The 18,372-nt window shown below is 54.3% G+C and overlaps 1 protein-coding gene across 9 annotated transcripts in view; it reads left to right on the top strand.

The window, feature by feature from the left end:
* TTC13 (tetratricopeptide repeat domain 13) overlaps positions 1-18,372 on the top strand; it is a 51,113-nt gene extending 32,741 nt beyond the window's left edge. For 6 of the 9 annotated variants that reach the window (XM_080651331.1, XM_080651328.1, XM_080651330.1 and 3 more), the window contains 12 exons: positions 1,834-1,990; positions 3,953-4,083; positions 5,218-5,350; positions 6,584-6,676; positions 8,085-8,168; positions 8,892-8,976; positions 10,661-10,770; positions 12,329-12,464; positions 13,719-13,798; positions 15,887-15,965; positions 16,099-16,178; positions 17,498-18,372. In XM_080651331.1, coding sequence (XP_080507457.1) covers positions 1,834-1,990; positions 3,953-4,083; positions 5,218-5,350; positions 6,584-6,676; positions 8,085-8,168; positions 8,892-8,976; positions 10,661-10,770; positions 12,329-12,464; positions 13,719-13,798; positions 15,887-15,965; positions 16,099-16,178; positions 17,498-17,612 — 1,283 coding nt within the window. In that variant the 3' untranslated portion in view covers positions 17,613-18,372. The remainder of the gene's footprint in view (positions 1-1,833; positions 1,991-3,952; positions 4,084-5,217; positions 5,351-6,583; positions 6,677-8,084; positions 8,169-8,891; positions 8,977-10,660; positions 10,771-12,328; positions 12,465-13,718; positions 13,799-15,886; positions 15,966-16,098; positions 16,179-17,497) is intronic. The other 3 variants (XM_080651329.1, XM_080651326.1, XM_080651324.1) reach the window with 1 other exon arrangement.

The following is an 18,372-nucleotide window of genomic DNA, read 5'->3' as shown; positions in this document are numbered from 1 at the left end:
TGTCCTCCCGTTCCTTCCCTGTCCTCCCGTTCCTTCCCTGTCCTCCCACTCCTTCCCTGTCCTCCCGTCCCTTCCCTTTCCTCCCGTTCCTTCCCTGTCCTCCCACTCCTTCCCTGTCCTCCCGTTTCTTCCCTGTCCTCCCACTCCTTCCCTGTCCTCCCGTTCCTTCTCTGTCCTCCCGTTCCTTCCCTGTCCTCCCGTTCCTTCCCTGTCCTCCCACTCCTTCCCTGTCCTCCCGTTCCTTCCCTGTCCTCCCACTCCTTCCCTTTCCTCCCGCTCCTTCTCTGTCCTTTGTTGCCATGAGCCCTCTGCAATACCGCTGTCCACGGAAAATAATTGCAAACCATGTACGTAATTTAAATTTCCTCGTAGCTTCATTAAAAAGGTCAAAACAAACAGGTGGGGTGAATTTTAACCGAACATTTTATTTCATCCCGTACATCCACAATATCAGTTCAGCATGTAGCTAATAGGAAAGCACTATTCATTCGACATTTTACTGTTTTTGTACTAAGTCTTCCAAGTTTGCCCTTACAGTACATCTCAATTTAAATATAAATGCTCATGGGGAACATTTGATCTAAATTGAAATTTCATAAAATTTAAAGTTGAAAAGGTAGATTCACATATGCAAGTTCTTTCAAACATACTGAGGTTTTCTAATAACTGTATCAAATGCTTTTAAGTTTAAATTCACTCACATTAAATAAGAGTTTAAATTTAGTTTCTCAGTCACCCACCCGCGTCTAAGTGCTCCGTGGCTGGGTTGCTACGGGCTGCCTATTGGGTGGCACAGCCCTGTCCTCTAAAGTCCCTCTTTTTCCTGGTTCGGAGAACGTGGACTTGTGAGCTCTAGGCCGCGGGATGGGGCGCCGGGTCCCGGGTTTTTTCCGCGCCGCTTCGTAGACATAAGCAGCGGTCGGTCCGTTGGTGAAACCAGACAGGCGGTTACTCATCTAGCAGGTGACAGAGAACCAGGCTCAGTCTGACACTTGGATTCTCAGCATCTGGAATGGAAACGTGAGATCTGTGGTGTAGTTCATGGAGAGGTGGTTAAAATTCAGCCACAGTGGGCCCCGGCTGACGGCTCTTATTCCACCTGGAGACGCCAGTCAGTGGCAGGTCACTGCGATCAGCATATAGAATAGTGACTTAATTAAATTTGGAGTCTCCACTTAGGATTTTTTTAAAAATTTATCTTTATTGGTTTTTTTTTTTAAATATATTTTATAGATTTTTTTTACAGGGAGGAAGGGAGAGGGATAGAGAGTTAGAAACATCGATGAGAGAGGAACATCGATCAGCTGCCTCCTGCACACCTCCCACTGGGGATGTGGCCGCCACCAAGGTACATGCCCTTGACCGGAATCGTACCCGGGACCCTTGAGTCCGCAGGCCGACGCTCTATCCACTGAGCCAAACTGGCTAGGGCTAAATTTATCTTTATTGTTGAAAGTATTACAGATGTCCCTTTTTTTTCCCCATTGACCCCCCCCCCCACCTCGCTCCCACCCCCTCAGGAGGCAGGCACTGCATGCTTGTTATGCATATAAGCATATAAATCCCCCGTTAATCTCTTCTCACCCGCCCACCCCCGCCTTCCCGCTGGATCTGTTTTGTTCCTCCGTGTGTTTGGTTCATCAGACCCCACGAATGAGTGAGATCGGGTGAAGCTTGTCTTCCTCCGGCTGGCTTCTTCCGTTTAGCACGATGCTCCCCGCTCAGAGTCACTGGGATTAAGCCAAGTTGTCACAAAACATCTGTGTGGCAGCCACCTTAGAAGACGCTCCCTTCGCGGCGTGCGGTGGGTGAGCTCTCGCTTCCCGCCCGCAGAGTACTCTCGGTACCTCCACGCGCACCTGGACACGCCCCTCACGGAGTACAACGTCGACGCCGACCTGCCCGGGAGCTTCAAGGACCACTGGGCCAAGAACCTGCCCTTCCTCATAGAAGACTACGAGGAGCAGCCGGGCTTGCAGCCGCACATCAAGTGAGTGTCCCCTTGCTCAGGCCGAAGGATAAGTCCACCAGGTTATCTCTTCACCGGTGAATGGCTTTCTGTTCACGTTTCGTCTGCAGATATTTCTTTTTATAAAAAAGTATTTTTTTTTTTTTTTATTGACTTCAGAGAGAGGAAAAGAGAAGGAGAGAGAGAGAGAAACATCAAGGATGAGAGGGAATCATGGATCGGCTGCCTCCTGCATGGCCCACCGTGGGGATGGAGCCTGCACCCTGGGCATGTGCCCTTGACCGGGAATCGAACCGTGACCTCCTGGTTCGTGGGTCGACGCTCAGCCTCTCGGCTGCACCGGCCGGGCTTCTTGAGGTTCTAAAGAACCATGAAACTTACCTCTGGATATCGTCATTTCTTCTAGTCCAGGGGTGGGCAAACTTTTTGACTCGAGGGCCACAATGGGTTCTTAAACTGGACCGGAGGGCCGGAACAAAAGCATGGATGAAGTGTTTGTGTGAACTAATATAAATTCAAAGTAAAGGAGCAGAGGGGAGAGCAAGAGAACCGGATAGAACAGCCGGATCCGGCCCGCGGGCCGTAGTTTGCCCACGGCTGTTCTAGTCGGATCTTCCCTGCTAATCGTGGGCAGCCGTCAACCTCCAGATGTGCTTGGACCGACTGGCAGCCTTTGATACACATTATTCTTCTGCTACGTTACTTTTAAAACAAATTGCTTAACATACTGACGGTCTGAAATCACACTGCTGGCCAACGACCGCTGCCGTAGGGCAAAGCGGAGATGCCCAGGGCTCTCCCATCACAACACCGTTAGATCTAGAATAGATTCTGATTCCTGGGAGGCCACAGTAGTCTGATAAATTAAGAAAATTCCGTAAAGATCAACCCTCACTCTCTAAAAAGAAAGAAGGGGGGGGGTCCAAACTGGAATGGCGAATGGTCAGCACCTTCACAAGGCAGGTTCCCAGCGGTAAGTGCATCCAACAGCTCCGGTGGTGGAATGCTGGAGGCGGCCCAGCCGCTGTGGTTCACTGGTTGAGCGTCAGCTCAGGAACCAAGAGGACGCTGGTTCAGTTCCCGGTCCCGGCACATCCCAGTATTGCGGGCTCGATCCCTAGGAGGGGCATGCAGGAGGCAGCCTATCGATGAGGTTTTTATCTCTCTATCCCTCTCACTTCCTCTCTCTAAAGATCAATAAAAACATATTTAAAAACAACACACAAAAAAAACACAGCTCTGTCTGGTGTGGCTCAGTGGATAGAGCGTCGGCCTGCAAACTGAAGGGTCCCAGGTTCGATTCCCGGTCAGGGGCACATGCCCAGGTTGTGGGCTCGATCCCCAGTGGGGGACTTGCAGGAGGCAGCCGATCCATGGTTCTCTCTCATCATGGATGTTTCTATCTCTCTCTCCCTCTTCCTCTCTAAGATCAATAAAAATGTATTTTAAAAATAAATTAAAAAAAAAAAGCATGCTTGCCGAAACCGGTTTGGCTCAGTGGATCGAGCGTCAGCCTGCAGACTGAAAGGTCCCAGGTTCGATTCCGGTCAGGGGCATGTGCCTTGGTTGCGGGCACGTCCCCAGTGGGAGGTGTGCAGGAGGCAGCTGATCGATGTTTCTCTCTCATCGATGTTTCTGACTCTCTGTCCCTCTCCTTTCCTCTCTGTAAAAAAATCAATAAAATATATTTGAAAAAAAAAAAAAAAAAAGCATGCTGGAGGCTCAGGCAGGAGGGCTTGGCTGGCTTGGAAAGGGCTGCTCGGACCCCACGTGGGAGGCTCTCCCGGGATCTCACTGGAAGCAGATGCAGGTCCAGCCGAGGAAGAACTCGGCGCCGACTCGGGCCCCAGCATCCCACAGAACCACATGGCGAACGTAGAATCGGCAGCAGCCCGGTGGAGGCGGCGACGGCTCTTCCGGGGAAATCCGATGACCCGAGGCCCGCTGTGAAAGTCCTCACGGCGTCTGAACGCTTTCTTCCAGAGACGTGCTGCACCAGAACTTCGAGAGCTACAAGCCTGAGGTGCAGGAGCTGATCTGCGTCGCGGATCGCTTGGGATCGCTGATGCAGTACGAGACGCCTGGCTTCCTGCCCAACAAGAGGATACACAGAGGTACGTGACACGCTCCGAAAATGGAGCTGTTTCCGACAGGGGAGCAAGGGTTGCTAAGCCACGCTGTGCTTTTTTTAAAAAAAAACCCAAACATTTGTTGTGCTTACTCACCATCTCCACGTGACCATCACAGAAAGGTGTGGATTCGGTCATCTGCGTTCCGAAGGAGTGCTGCCTCCTGCCCCGGCTCCGTGCGGTTGCCATGGTGCGGACGTAAACATAGACCGGGGGTCGGTCGGAGGCCTCCCGCGGGGCAGGCAGCGTGTCCCTCGTCCCCCGGAGCGGCTTCCTTCCTGGAGGCCTCCGGTGCTTCGGGAGGGAGCCGACGGGGGGACACCCTTGGGGTGTCTCTAGTCCCCTCGGAAAGGTTGCGTTTTGGCAGGGCCATTGTGATTGCAGCGTGCATCCAGTCTTGTTCAATTTCCACACTCGTGGTTCTTTCTTTACACATTGACCCTTGAAGAACGCAGGTTTGACCTGCAGGGGCCCACTCATGCGTGGCTGTTTTCCGTGCAAATGCAAATATTCTGTGGAAACTCATGGAGATTTCCTTCTACTGGGAAGCCGCCGTGTGACCACGCGAGGCTACCGTGAAATAGTCCGATTGCTGGCTCTTCCCTGTCAGTGCGTGAACCCTGACACCTGCAGATACGTCTTAACGTTCCACATGAGCTTTTCATGTGTCATGTGTGGTGTTATTAACAGGTGTAACCCCAACAGTGCATCGCCTAAGACGGTACTGATGTGGGTGCTGGCAGACAGTGGTCTTGCAAACAGACGATGTAAACGTAACGGCATACACAGTACAGAACTCGGAAGGCATTTTCTCTTCCTTATGACTTAACATTTTTATTTCTCAAGTTTACTTTATCCTAAGACTAGAGTACATAACACACATGCCATATAAAATACGTGTTCATCGATATTCATGTAGTAAGGAAGGCTTTTGGTCAGCAGTGGGCTATTGGCAGTTAATTTGGGGGAACCAAAGTGGTCCCCGGGTTTCCAGCTGTGCGGGTGGTCAGCGCCCCAAACCCCGTGTGTTCAAGGATCCGCTGTGTGGAGTTACACCTGGGGCACGCGCTCAGGCCCTCAGCGTGTCCCGCCGCTGCTCCCTCACGGTGTCTTCCGCAGCCATGGGCCTGGCCGCCCTGGAGGTCATGCAGGCCGTGCAGCGGACCTGGACCAGCTCGAAGGTGCGCATGAACGGGAAGACGCGGCTGATGCAGTGGAGGGACATGTTCGACATCGCGGTCAAGTGGAGACGGTAACCAGCATTTGCATGACAGACGGGGTCTCATCCTCGTAAAACAGGTCTCCTCGCCCCGGCCGGTGTGGCTCAGTGGATGGAGCCTCGGCCTGCAGACCGAAGGGTCCCAGGTTTGATTCCAGTCAAGGGCACGAACCTCGGTGGCAGGCACCTCCCCGGCCTGGGCCCTGGTCACGGCGCATGCAAGAGGCAACCACTCACTGTGTCTCTCCCACATCAATATTTCTCTCTGTCTTTCCCTCTCTCTTCCACCCTCTCTAAAAATCAATGGAAAAAATATCCTCGGGTGAGGATTAAAAAAAAAAGTCTCCTCAACAGGTTTCGAGTTCTGTTTTATTTCCTAACAAGAAGCCTCATACATTATATCCGTGGTCGGCAAACTGCGGCTCGCGAGCCACATGCGGCCCTTTGGCCCCTTGAGTGTGGCTCTTCCACAAAATACCACGGCCTGAGCGAGTCTATTTTGAAGAAGTGGCGTTAGAAGAAGTTTAAGTTTAAAAAATGTGGCTCTCAAAAGAAATTTCAATCGTTGTCCTGTTGATATTTGGCTCTGTTGACTCACGAGTTTGCCGACCCCTGCGTTATAGGATCCTCTCTAAATTTGTCAAGCATTGCTGGCATCATTGTTCTTTGAAATACACTCAGTTACTGTTTACAAAATAGGCGTTATGTTTCCACGTACATTTTTTAAAAAGTGTTTTAGAAAAAGCAATCTTTTTTTTTTTAAAGAAAAAATATGTTTTTATTTAATTTAGAGAGGAAGAGAGAGGGAGAGAGAGAAACATTGATCGGTTACCTCCCTTGCCCCCCAACAGGGGACTGCGCCCACAACCTGGGCGTGTGCCCTGACTGGGAACAGAACCGGCCCGCTTTTGGTGCGTGGGACGGCGCTCAGCCCGTTGAGCCGCACCGGCCAGAAGAGCAGTCGTTTCGAAAGAGCATGTGCCTGTGGCCTTGGCGTGAACTTCGGTGCGTGTCTCCATCGCTGCCGTGTGTGCCTGGGTGCCCAGGTCCGGCGTAGGTCACGGTGATACCCACTTTCACGAGAAAGTGCCGCCCTACGAGTGAGCCTGTCCTGACTGCCTACGTGGCCAGGCGGCGCAGCTAGTTGGAGTTTGGTCCGAGCCATAGCTTTCTCCCCACTTGTGCAGAGATGCTGTCTTATTGTGAACGCGTTTGAACCTTTCTGGCTGTGGAAGGCCTTCGTCTTCAACAAGCTCTGTTTCACAGGATCGCTGACCCAGACCAGCCGGTGCTGTGGTTAGATCAGATGCCGGCACGCAGTCTGAGCAGAGGTTTTAACAACCACATCAATTTAATCAGGTAGGACCCCCCGCTCCCCCCCGTGCGTCTTTTCTGTCTTCATCGGAGTTTATCCTAAACCGTGAGCCTGGAGACCAGGAGAGACCCAGTGCTCCTTTCCTGGTGACCTGGACAAGGGCGGGCCCGCACGGACCCGCTCTGCCGTGCAGAGTCCTGCCTGCGTCCTCTCAGCTGGTCCCGCTGCAGGAGGAAGCGTGGTCCCGCCCCGGGAGGCAGGGGAGTGGTTAGGAAGCTGTGCGATAGCTCAGGTGGACAGGTACCCAGGCCTGGACGCTGTGCAGAGTGATTTGGAGGGAAGAGAGGATGCTTCGAAGGTAGATGAGAAGCGCTGGTGGTGGGGTGGACACAGGGAGAGCATGGGGCCACAGGGGGTCGTCCTGTCTGGCTCAGGTGTGTGGGTGTCCCATAGAGTTGGGAGAGTGTGTCCATGAGTGGACTCCCGTTAGACTATTATTAACTCGAGATTTGGGGGAGTCTGGGGAGCAGCTGGGTGTATGCATGTTGCACACATGTAGGCTGTGTCCTCTTTTTTTTATTTTTATTATTATTTTTTTTTAAATATATTTTTATTGATTTGTTACAGAGAGGGAGGGAGAGGGAGAGAGAGTTAGAAACATCGATGAGAGAGAAACATCAATCAGCTGCCTCCTGCACCCCCCCCCCCCCCACTGGGGATGTGCCCGCAACCAAGGTACATGCCCTTGACCGGAATCGAACGTGGGACCCTTGAGTCCACAGGCCGACGCTCTATCCACTGAGCCAAACTGGTTAGGGCGGCTGTGTCCTCTTGTACATGTGCATGCCAGTCAGATGTGTACATATTGGACATGTGTACGTCAATCCGATGTATACATGACACCAATCAGGTGTGTACATTTTCTGGTACATGTATGTGTCCGTGCAGTGTGTACCTCACTGTAGTGGCTGTACATGGAGTTCTGGGAGTTTTAAGATTGGGGGTGGGGTGGGGGTGGGCGTAGAAATGTGAGCGGAATCCTTTAGGGCGGGTAGTGGGGCTGGTGGCCTGCCTGGCGAGTGGGCAGCAGGCAGCAGCAGCAGCAGCAGCAGCGCTGTCAGCAGAACCAGGGGAGAGAAGGCATGTCGCTGAGTAAGTGCCCAGGTCCCCAGGAGGGAAGTGGTACAGACGCCGGGGCCTCGCTAAGTCCTTGAGGACCTTCCTCCCCGCTTGGGCGTCTCCAGGGCCGGCACCTTTCCCCCCAGAACCGGCTCCACAAGCCGACCAGCAGTCTTCGCCTCTCCGTGCGTTGGTGGCAAACGAGTGAATTTCCCTGTCGGTGTGGCTGCATCAGCCTATTCGCTTTCTTACTGTTCTTTGCACTTACCTTGGACATTAGATGTTGTTTGGAATCTCCTCCTTTGTAAAAACTCCCAATTGTCTTTCTTTCAGGGGTCAGGTGATAAACATGCGGTATCTGGAGTATTTTGAGAAGATTCTTCATTTCATTAAAGACAGAATTCTCATTTATCACGGGTAAGCCTTTAAATCCTTTTTCATAGTAATGAGTCGATTTCACGTAATGTTTATGAAACGTGTAAACTAAGCCTGTGGATGGAGTAAACGAAGTGTATTAAACGTTTACGTCGTGTTTGGAATCCTCAAGCCTTTCACGGTGACTTACCGGCCTTCTTCATAACGGACTCCGTGGACCTCGATGCTGTGGCTTTTCTAGTCTCTTCCTTCTGAAAGACAGGGTGCTCCTCTGGCGTGCTTTCTCAGGGACGTCAGCCTTCGTATCCATTCCTCCTCACCGGAGAGGCAGGGAGATGTAAAGCTATAGATACAACAGTGAACAGAATACTGGAGAGAAAAAATCTGAGCGAGTCATTATCACCAAGTAAATATAAAGTTGATATAAAAACCTAGCAGGGAAATAAAAAATTTAAAAAAAAACCAACACAAAAAACCTAGGAGTGTACTTCTGTGTGAGCAAGGAAAAAGCATTTGCTTCTAATTTCAGCGTTGGACTCAGGGAATGAGAGTTTATGGCCAAACAGGGTGCTCGTCCAATCTGCTGTCGCTGTTTCCCCGTCCGGATGGGCTGCTCCCTGCTTCCTTCATTCTCATCTGCGGGCCAAACGCACTCGGATTAAACCTTCCCGTTATTTAGAAACTTCAGCCGTGGCCCAGCAAGAGGCGGCCACACAATTATTGGTTTCTGTGTTGATTGTAGTTCCATCTCTCTCTCTCTTTTAGTGCGAACAACCCCAAAGGCTTGTTGGAGGTGAGAGAGGCCCTGGAGAAGGTACACAAAGTGGAAGACCTCCTCCCCATCATGAAGGTAAGTTCACCATCCGGTGCGCAGCACACGTTCAGGGAAAAAGTAAAGCGGCAGCCTTCTTCGAGCTGCTAAATGCCACGTTCATTAACATTTACGCCGTCCGTGGTGTAAAGTTTATAAAGTGCGCTGCCCGAAAACCCTCGCATATCCACGCGGCGTAATAACCAAGATAAAATAAAACACGGGCATCGCGCTCAGGCATAAAAGCAAGTCTGCGAGGAAGCCGCTGATGTGGGAGACAGAAGGAAACTTAAAAATACGTACAGGTGAATTCTGCTTCAATTGTGTGGCGACTCGGGTCTCATGAGTGACGATGCCATGGGGGACAAGGTTCTCTGAAACAGTAAACCACGCTCGGGAAAGTTCCAAATAGTACAGGGTACGCTCTGTCCTCAGTTTATGTGCTGCTTGCCATCCTGGAAAATTCCGCGTATATTACAACTGTAACCAACATTCAGTGCCTAAGGGTAACAGGAGTCCCAGGCCTAGGTCATTATTGAGTTACTAGAGGCCCGTTGCCTGAAGATTCGTGCAATAGGCCTTCCTTCCTCTGGCTGCTGGCACCGGTTTTCCTTCGGCACCCAGGACCCAGGCCTTTGCTCTGGCCGCTGCCTTCCATCTTCGCTCCGGCCGGAGCCTTCAGTCTTCTCCGCTCTGTCCGGAGCACCGCTCCTGTAGCTCCCCCTGCCCTCGGCCCTCCCCTTCATAGCAGGCATCCCGCCCTGCCTGGCCTCTCTGCGTCTGCATATGCAAATTAACCCGCCATCTTTGTTGGGTTAATTCGCATACTCCTGCTTGGTGGGTGTTGCGGAGGTACGGTCAATTTGCATATTTCTCTTTTGTTAGTGTAGATAACTGGGTTCTTGTCTACAGGAGAGTCCAGAGGGACATCGGGTAGTCTTGGCTCCCACCCACCTCATCTCTGTAGCCACCAAACGCTCCCAAGAATTCCCCAAATACCCTCCAGAGGGCGGGACGGCTCTGCGAGGGCTGCTGGGATGCAGCCCTCAGCACACTGGCCGCGTCTGTCTGTAATCTCTAGTTTCCTGTGGATGCGTTAGGCACTTACATTCCCTGTATCGGGGAGAACACTCAATCCGCTGAGGGAGGTTTTAACACTTCAGACGTATGTGGGTTTAAAGGGGAAAGCGTGCTGGGCCGCAGTGGCTCAGTGCCCCGAGAGGGAGCACCTAGTGGGATCCCTGGAACATCCTGTCCGTGGCCTGCAGCGTCGGGGTGAGGGTCCGAGTTCCCAGTTGGCAGGTGTCACTGGGAACACTTTCCAGAAGAGACTGGCTCGGCAGGAGTGCATCGGGGCGTGGTGCTGCTCTGAGTGCCGGGTGCCGCTGAGCTCTTCTGCTCAGACTCAGTCACTGCCGGTGACGAGCAGGAGAAGCCACCCAAACCCAGAGCCGCTCCAGGCGTGAGCAGCACCCTGGCTGGTGCGGGAGCCGGGGCCTGCGGGGCTGAGGTTCTCTGCGGCCTCGCTGGGGGCCCCGCGGGCTGCGCGCTGGGCCCGGAGTCTGTGCTGGGGCCTGTGCCCTGTCCCCGATGGCTGGTCTGTGCCTCGGGGACCTCTGTGACCTCCTGGGAGCGCGGCGTCGAGTCCGCCCCGCACAGCGGCAGGTGGGGGTGGACAGCGACGTGTACACGAGTAACGTGAGCTTCCTTTCCCCCCCGAAAGCAGTTCAATACGAAAACCAAGGACGGCTTCACTGTGAACACCAAGGTCCCCAGCATCAAGGACCAAGGGAAGGAGTACGATGGCTTCACCATCACCATCACAGGGGACAAGTACGTGCGCGGCCGTGCAGGGGGTCGCCGGTGCAGGGAGGGGGCTGTGCTTTGTGCCTGTTGCCACGGAGACTCCGCAGGCAGGGCTGTGCCTGTCGCCTGACGCGAAGCAAGGCCCGCGGGCGGCCATAACCAGTCACCCTTTCACGTGACATTCCTAGTGTTCACACGGCAGGTGACTGCTGACGGCTGGGGTGGCCGCTCCCTAGGGTTCAGGGCGATGTCTCAGGTGGCAGTGCCCTTCTGGGTTCTGGGAGTTCGTTGTGGGGAAGGCTTTCCCTAATAAGACGAACAGAGATGAGAGATTGGCAGAGTGGAAGCCGTTAGAAGTTCCTCTGATACGGGAGTTAATGTAGTACAAGAACAGCGCATGGTGTGCAACATTTAGAGTACACAGATAAAATAAAAAGATAGAATACAGATTAGCAAATAAAACCCTGGCGCTGTGTTCTTTAGGAACAGATTACATTGTGCGTATTGCTTTCCTGTCCTGACCATTGTTTTATAGCATTTCGCATGTCCTGTTCTCCTCAGCATGTTTAATAATGGCATAGAATTCCATTTTAGTTTATTTTTTTTTTATTGACCATTTAGGGGGCTTTCTGTTTTTTCACTCTCTCAGTAGCCCCGCAGGGGACGTTTTTATTAACTACTAGAGGCCGGGGCACAGACTTGAGCACATTGAAAGGAAATTAATTAAAAGGTGGCTGGCCAGGCGGGACTGGGCGAGACAGGCCGGACATGCCCTGGAGCCAACCTCCTGTGGTCCCTACCTGGCCGGCTGGCCTCACCTGGGGCGTGCTGGGGCTCAGAGGGCATCTGCCGAGTGAGCGGGGTCCCTCCGGCAAGTGGGGTCCCTTGGCCTGGCCTGCGGGGATCGGGCCAGAACCGGCTCTCCAACAATCCCCCATGGGGTCCCGGAGTGCCAGAGGGCACTCTGCAAAGTTGCTGTCCCTCGGCAGCTCCTGCGTTGAGCGTCTGCCCCCTGGTGGTCAGCGCACGTCATACCTGTCTGCCGGTCACTTAGCCTTTTATATATATAGACGTCTAAAATCCAGACTTCATCGGGGCCTCCGTGTCCCTGGAATAGCAGTATCAGATCCTAGTAGTTCATGCCTCACTTCCGCCCCCTCCCTCAAACACCTGTGGCGTCCAATGACATCCTCCCAGACCCGGCCTGGAGCTGCGCCTGCAGCAGAGGCTTCAAGAAAGGAGAGGAAACGTGTCCCAGAGCTTTCTGACGCCCTGAGCCCCGATCACACCAGGGTGGCCTGGCCGTTTCTGGGCGTTTAAACGCACTCTCTGCCACGGGAGGCTGTTTCCCCCGGTATTCGCTTCAGCTCCTGGAAGAAGTGCGTGTGGTTAGCCCGAGCCAACGACCACATTGTGAGAAAACGGCGTCCTGCGGCCTCGCCCTCACCCGCGTGGTTGGAAAGGCGGGGTCCGCCCTCCGCGGGGCCTGGGCCACGGCAGCGTGCCGTTTGCGTCCTCTTTTACCCCTGTGCTTGGCTCCGGGTTGGAGAGCACGGGCCTCTGACACGCGTTCCTGTGTTTTTAGGGTCGGCAACATACTGTTTTCTGTGGAAACTCAGACCACGGAAGAAAGAACACAGTTATACCATGCGGAAATCGACGCCCTCTACAGAGACCTGACGGCGAAAGGGAAAGTGCTCATTCTCTCGTCGGAGTTTGGGGTGGGTGTGTGTGTCCCTCTCGTCCACGCTGCCTGCGTGTCTCTGTAAACGTGAAGCCTCCGCCCTCTCCTGGGGACGGTACAGTGTATGCTTGAAAGCAGCTTTCGTGGTCCTGTACGTGTTTTAAGTGTTCTTACCAAAACGGTCCCCATATTTAGTAACTGCAGGAATTGGGGGGGGGGGACGAATTTATTATTTACTGTATTATCATAAACTTGGGCTTTGTCACGATTGAAAGGAAAAATTCGGTCCCTGATGAAAGTGACCTTTTCTGATCTGTGACCTTGTCCCTGCATTGCCCACCCCAACGCCAGGGGGGCTCCCCGGAGGCGGGATCTAGCCTGTCCCCGGATCCCTGTGCTGCCCCTGGGCCGAGAGTCTGAGGCTCCATCCACCTCCTGGAATGGGTGCCCGAGGCACCTTCTTTCTCTCACAGTTTTAATCAAGTCCTTCATATAATTAAGCATCAAGTTTTATACATAGTTAAGCATATTTGCCACCTACATCTCTGGGCAGAGGGGGGCTTGTCAAAAGCATAATCTGTGCTAATAAGTGCTTTATTTCCATCTCGATGTATATGTTGACCTTGCAAAGAACATTAAAGGAGATAGAGATTTGTGTGCAGGAAAGTTTGCAGATGTAAAAACAGCTGGGAAGGTAGGCTCTAAACTGGACTGTGCACCCCTTTTTAGCAAAGCTACAGGAAAGTGCCAGGTGTCAGGAGTGGGAGCAGGCTGTGGGGAGGAGTGACCTGTGGGAGCACCGGGTGTCAGGAGTGGGAGCAGGCTGTGGGGAGGAGTGACCCACAGAGACACCGGGTGTCAGGAGTGGGAGCAGCCTGTGGGGAGGAGTGACCCACGGAGCACCGGGTGTCAGGAGTGGGAGCAGGCTGTGGGGAGGAGTGACCCACGGAGCACCGGGTGTCAGGAGTGGGAGCAGGCTGTGGGGAGGAGTGACCTATGGGAGCACCGGGTGTCAGGAGTGGGAGCAGGCTGTGGGGAGGACTGACCCACGGAGCACCGGGTGTCAGGAGTGGGAGCAGGCTGTGGGGAGGAGTGACCCACGGAGCACCGGGTGTCAGGAGTGGGAGCAGGCTGTGGGGAGGAGTGACCCACGGAGCACCGGGTGTCAGGAGTGGGAGCAGACTGTGGGGAGGAGGGAGATGACCCTGCTCCCCATGTGTTCTGTCACCCGGTAAAGACTCAGTCTGTCATCGAGTGTGTGAGCTCACGGGCATGTGTCTTTTTTTCCTAGGAGGCTGACGCTGTTTGCAACTTAATCTTATCCTTAGTTTATTACTTTTATAATCTGATGCCACTCTCTCGAGGATCCAGGTGAGTGCTGGCCTAAACCTTAAAAGGTTTTACGTGGAAAAACACATTCTTTTTTTGCTTACACTTCCTTCTGTGGGTGTGGGTACAAAAGTGCCCCCATCAAAGACCAGAAGCCGGCCTTTTGGTTTTTTCAAAGTCCACCCCCACGTTATGTCCTTGATCTCCCACGTCATCACCAATCATTAGGAGAGAGTTCTGATGGTGTGTGCTTGGGTGCTGCGGTTCCATGAAGGTGTGTTGGAGGCCTACTGTGTGCAGGCTTCGTGCTCCTCACACCTTAACTTTCATATTCGCCCAGACCGTTACCCCACCCTCGTCCCCTCTCTCCCCCAGATTTTGGCCATTGATTGACCTTTAGCCCTAATGTTTTACACTTTTGAGCCACCCACCGTTCCATACTGTTTTTGTCATGTGAATAAATTCCGGCTCGTGACCCCTTCAGGGTTTAGATGTCAGTAACAGGGAGGTGTCTGCAGGGTGCTGGTGCTGCGTGCAGCAAAGCATGTCGCTGGCGTGTGCTGGCGTAGCACCTGTTTGCATGTAAGGTGTTTCTGGCTCAAGTAACATACTTGTGCGTCTTTATTAATACTCTAAACGTAAAACTCCTAAATGTGGCAGTAAATCCTATTATAATATTAAGAGGCTTTGAAACAAAATAGGAACATAGTATTGTAACATCAGCAAATTATTTCAGCCGTGCCCCTGAGCACAGAATGCGCATCCCGCCTGTGCGTACCCTTTCATCCGCCTCCACGCGCCCTCTGCGGACACCCGGCGGTTCGTCACCGGCCCCACAGCGGCCCCACGCTCCATGGGACGCGTGAAGGAGGTCGAGCCGCAGTCACTCTCGACGCTTCCCTCGGTCCCCACTTCTGTCCGGTCCCTAAACCCCGTTGACTCTGCCTCCTGACCTCGTTCTCTCTCCCTTGTCCTCACCGTCCCCGCCGCGGCACCACCCTTGTCCCCTCCCGGCACGGCCTTTCTAGCCCGGCTCCCCGCTCCAGGCCTTCCTCCTCCCGCTCCGTGCCCCAGTCCTGTGTGCCTGTGACTCAGGCGCAGACACGGTGGCATCGGGCCCGGGCCAGGCCCCATCCTGCCGGGTCCACCTGGCCTCGTCCCCTCCCCACCTCTCTGCCCGGCGGAACCTCTGAGGGTCCTGCCCCGCCACCTCCCACCTTTCCTCACATCCTCAAGTCCCCCCGTGCCGCTCCCTCCCGCTGTGCCAGCCCGGGTCCTGCCATCGCCTCCGCCTCCTGCGCCTGCCGTGCCCTCCGTGAGGTCCCCCCTGGTGGGGGAGCCCCGGGCGACTCCTGTCCCAGGGGGCCCGCCCACCCCTGTAGGAGGCCAGAGCCTCGCTTAGTTATCTGCGTCCCGGGCCGCCTGGCCTGGGCACACGCTCCGGCGTCACAAAGACACGGGAATCAGGAGGGAGTCTGTCCGTGCCAGGAAGGAGACGGGCACAGCGTGTCGGTTTTTAACGGCTGGTAGCTCGTTCAGGAGAGCGTGTTGTGTGTTCCTTCTCTGAAGGCCAGTTGTTAATGCTTGAACGGTAGGATCCGTCTGGATCCACAAAGCACATTGCTGATAGGCGTGTGAAGGCCCAGCCGCAGGACGCTGTCAGATATAAACAGACGTGTTTTCTAATTCATCGCCCCCAGGAATGGAAAACCTAAGGGAAGAAATGTCCTGATGACAAGAAGGCTTTTATTCCCCAGAAAAAGAGTGTTCTTGGTCACATGGACCCTTCCATTTTAAATCGGAGGTCCTTTTGTAGTAAATTAGTAAGTGCTTTTTAAGCCGGAGGAAAGCAGTCTTATGGGTAACGTTCAGAGGGTTCTTTTTTTTTTTTTTTACTGGGTTTCATCTTAATCCATTCAGTTATTTTTTTTTAATTGTTTGAAGTATTACAAATAGTAGTACATATGTCTCCTTTTTTTTTTTCCCCATTGACCTCCCCCGGCCTCTCCTTCCCCCCAGTACATGCCTTTACCTGCGCCCCCCCCCCGAGGATTCTTAAGGGAAAGGAAATGCCATCTTTCCCGACGGGAAGCCGGGGGAGCTGGGGACTGACCCTGCTTCCTTTCACAGCGTGATCGCATACTCGGTGATCGTGGGGGCGCTGATGGCCAGCGGCAAGGAAGTCGCCGGGAAGATTCCCAAGGGCAAGGTAGGCGGCGGGCCCGGGGCGGATGGCCGTGCCAGCCGGGCTGCGGGTCGTGAAGACCCGTGAGTGACCGGATGCCCCGGGGAGAGCCGCTCCTCCGTGTCTAACCCCCTCGCGGACGCCCCTTCTCTCGCAGCTGGTGGACTTTGAAGCCATGACAGCCGCCGGTTCAGAGGCCTTCGGCAAAGTAGCCAAAAGCTGGATGAACTTGAAAAGGTCAGTCTCGCGGGGTCCGCGGAGGGTGTCAAGCTGACGGGGGAGAAGGGGCCCTCGCCCCCGGGGCCGCTGCCTCTGAGGACTCGCCCGATCCCCCGCGTTACTCCCTCGGGGAGCTTACAGGGCAGGCGGTCTGCGGGCGGGCAAGACCCCTCCAGGGCGAGTGTGTGGATGACAACGAAGAATGAAGTCACTTGTGAAAGGAAGCGGCACATGTCTTACTTATGTAACCAGACAGTCAGCTAGCTCTCACGGCTCATGGACCACTCGCCCCGGCCCCTCCGGTTCCGTGCCCAGGAGCGAGCGGACTCGGATCCGAGCCTGCGCAGGCCGCGTCCCCATGCAGCGTGGCCCATGCAGCGGTGCTGGCACTGCTCTCGGCCCCGAGCAGGTGGGCTTCGTCCTCACGGAGGTGACACGCCTGTGCCGGACGCCCCGCCGTCAGCCGCCTCCGACCCCCTGGCTCTGGTCTGCAGAAGCCGCAGAGGAGTGTGGGCTTGGGATGAAACCGCTCGCAGGTGCTTTAACCGTTAGCAAAGATGAAACCGGCTTCGCTCTGCGGCCATCCTCCCCCACCCCCCGCTCCTCCTCCGCGTTTTCCCATGGTGACCTCCGCCGGGTGCCTTGCACATCTATCCGCAGGCCACGGCGGCCACTCTGCCAGCCGCGGGCCGTGGCCCCGGCCGAGACGGAGCCCCTGTCCGTGGGACCCTATGGTTCCGTCGGCGCGTCCCGTTGGCCTTGCCACACGTGTCTAGCGGCCCCACGTTCTTCCGGGACAGCCCTGTTCCGGGTTTCCTGCTTCACGCAGGTGCATGCCCGTGGGACGTGGGTGCCTCACACTCATGTGCAAACCAGAGTTTTTTGTTTGTTTGTTTGTTTTTTAAATATATTTTTATTGATTTCAGGGAGGAAGGGAGAGGGAGAGAGAGAGATAGAAACATCAATGATGCGAGAGAATCATTGATTGGCTGCCTCCAGCACACCCCCAGCTGGGGAACCAGCCCGCAACCCAGGCATGTGCCTTTGACCAGAATCGAACCCGGGACCCTACAGTCCACAGTCCGACACCCTATCCACTGAGCCAAACCAGCCAGGGCTGCAAATCAGAGTTTTAATATTTTCCCCCCGAAGACTCGGATTGAGCCCAGAAGGGCGTGTTCTGCTCCCAGCTCCGTGTTTTTGTAATAACCGTCTGTCCCCACATCCATGGGCTGTTGGAGAGAGAGGGTTACAGTAGGAAGGAATGCAGCATAAGCTTCGCCGTTTTTGTAAAATTGCGTGGCTGCTCACACCCCTCCTGTGTCTCTCCTTTTCAGCATCTCGCCTTCTTACAAGACCCTCCCCTCCGTGTCGGAGACGTTCCCCACGCTGCGGTCCATGATCGAGGTGCTGAACGCCGACTCCTCGCCGCGCTGCCTGCAGCAGCTCTAGGCGCGCCGCGGGGTTCATCCAGGAAAGGGCCGGACTCTGGCTTCTTAAGTTATTTTTTAACACGTGGAATTACCAAGAAATTAGGTCCTTTATTACTTTTGATACCAACTTTTGATAGGAATTGAATACTTGAAATCGCTTTCTTTACTTTCGGACCCACAACAGCAATCAGGCGAGGATGTGGGGGGAGGGAGGGCGTGTGTGTTCGCCGGTGGCCCGCTGGCTTCCACTTGAACGCCCTACAGCTCCTCGCTCACAGCAAAAAGTTTACTTCACAACCAAAAACTACCCACAACAAGGAACAGAAGCAACACGGCAGGCGTGCCGGCATCCCTGTTCAGGTCTGCGTTTACCCGGGCTTTTATTTGATGCACGTGGTGCCGGGCGTCTGGCTCCGACTCCCGTGACCTCACTAGCGGGCTCTCCGCTGGGGCTGCCCCGGAGGCGCCGCCGTCAGCGCCGGCGCGGAGCCCGCAGCCCGCAGCCCGCAGCCCGGAGCGCGGCTTTGAAGGGTGCGGACCCAAACCCGGAAGGACCGAACCATGTTTTTGTTTCGTTTTTTTTCCCTCTCTGTTGGGGAAAATAAACAGGGGTGATTTCTCCGAATCACTGGTTTTAGACACTGGATCATGTATGCTTTTATTTTGTGAACCAGTTTCACCTCAGGCATAAGAGCATTCGGAAAAGTACTGATCGTTCTTCGCAGACAGGGTACGTGAGCGTGCGTGAAATGGGCTAATTAAACGATTGCCGTTTCCAA

This window comes from Plecotus auritus (genome assembly GCF_963455305.1).
Source record: "Plecotus auritus genome assembly, chromosome: 14".
NCBI classification, from domain to species: Eukaryota; Metazoa; Chordata; class Mammalia; order Chiroptera; family Vespertilionidae; genus Plecotus; species Plecotus auritus.
Note: the sequence above shows the minus strand (reverse complement) of the source record. Positions and strands in the feature narration are given on the sequence as shown.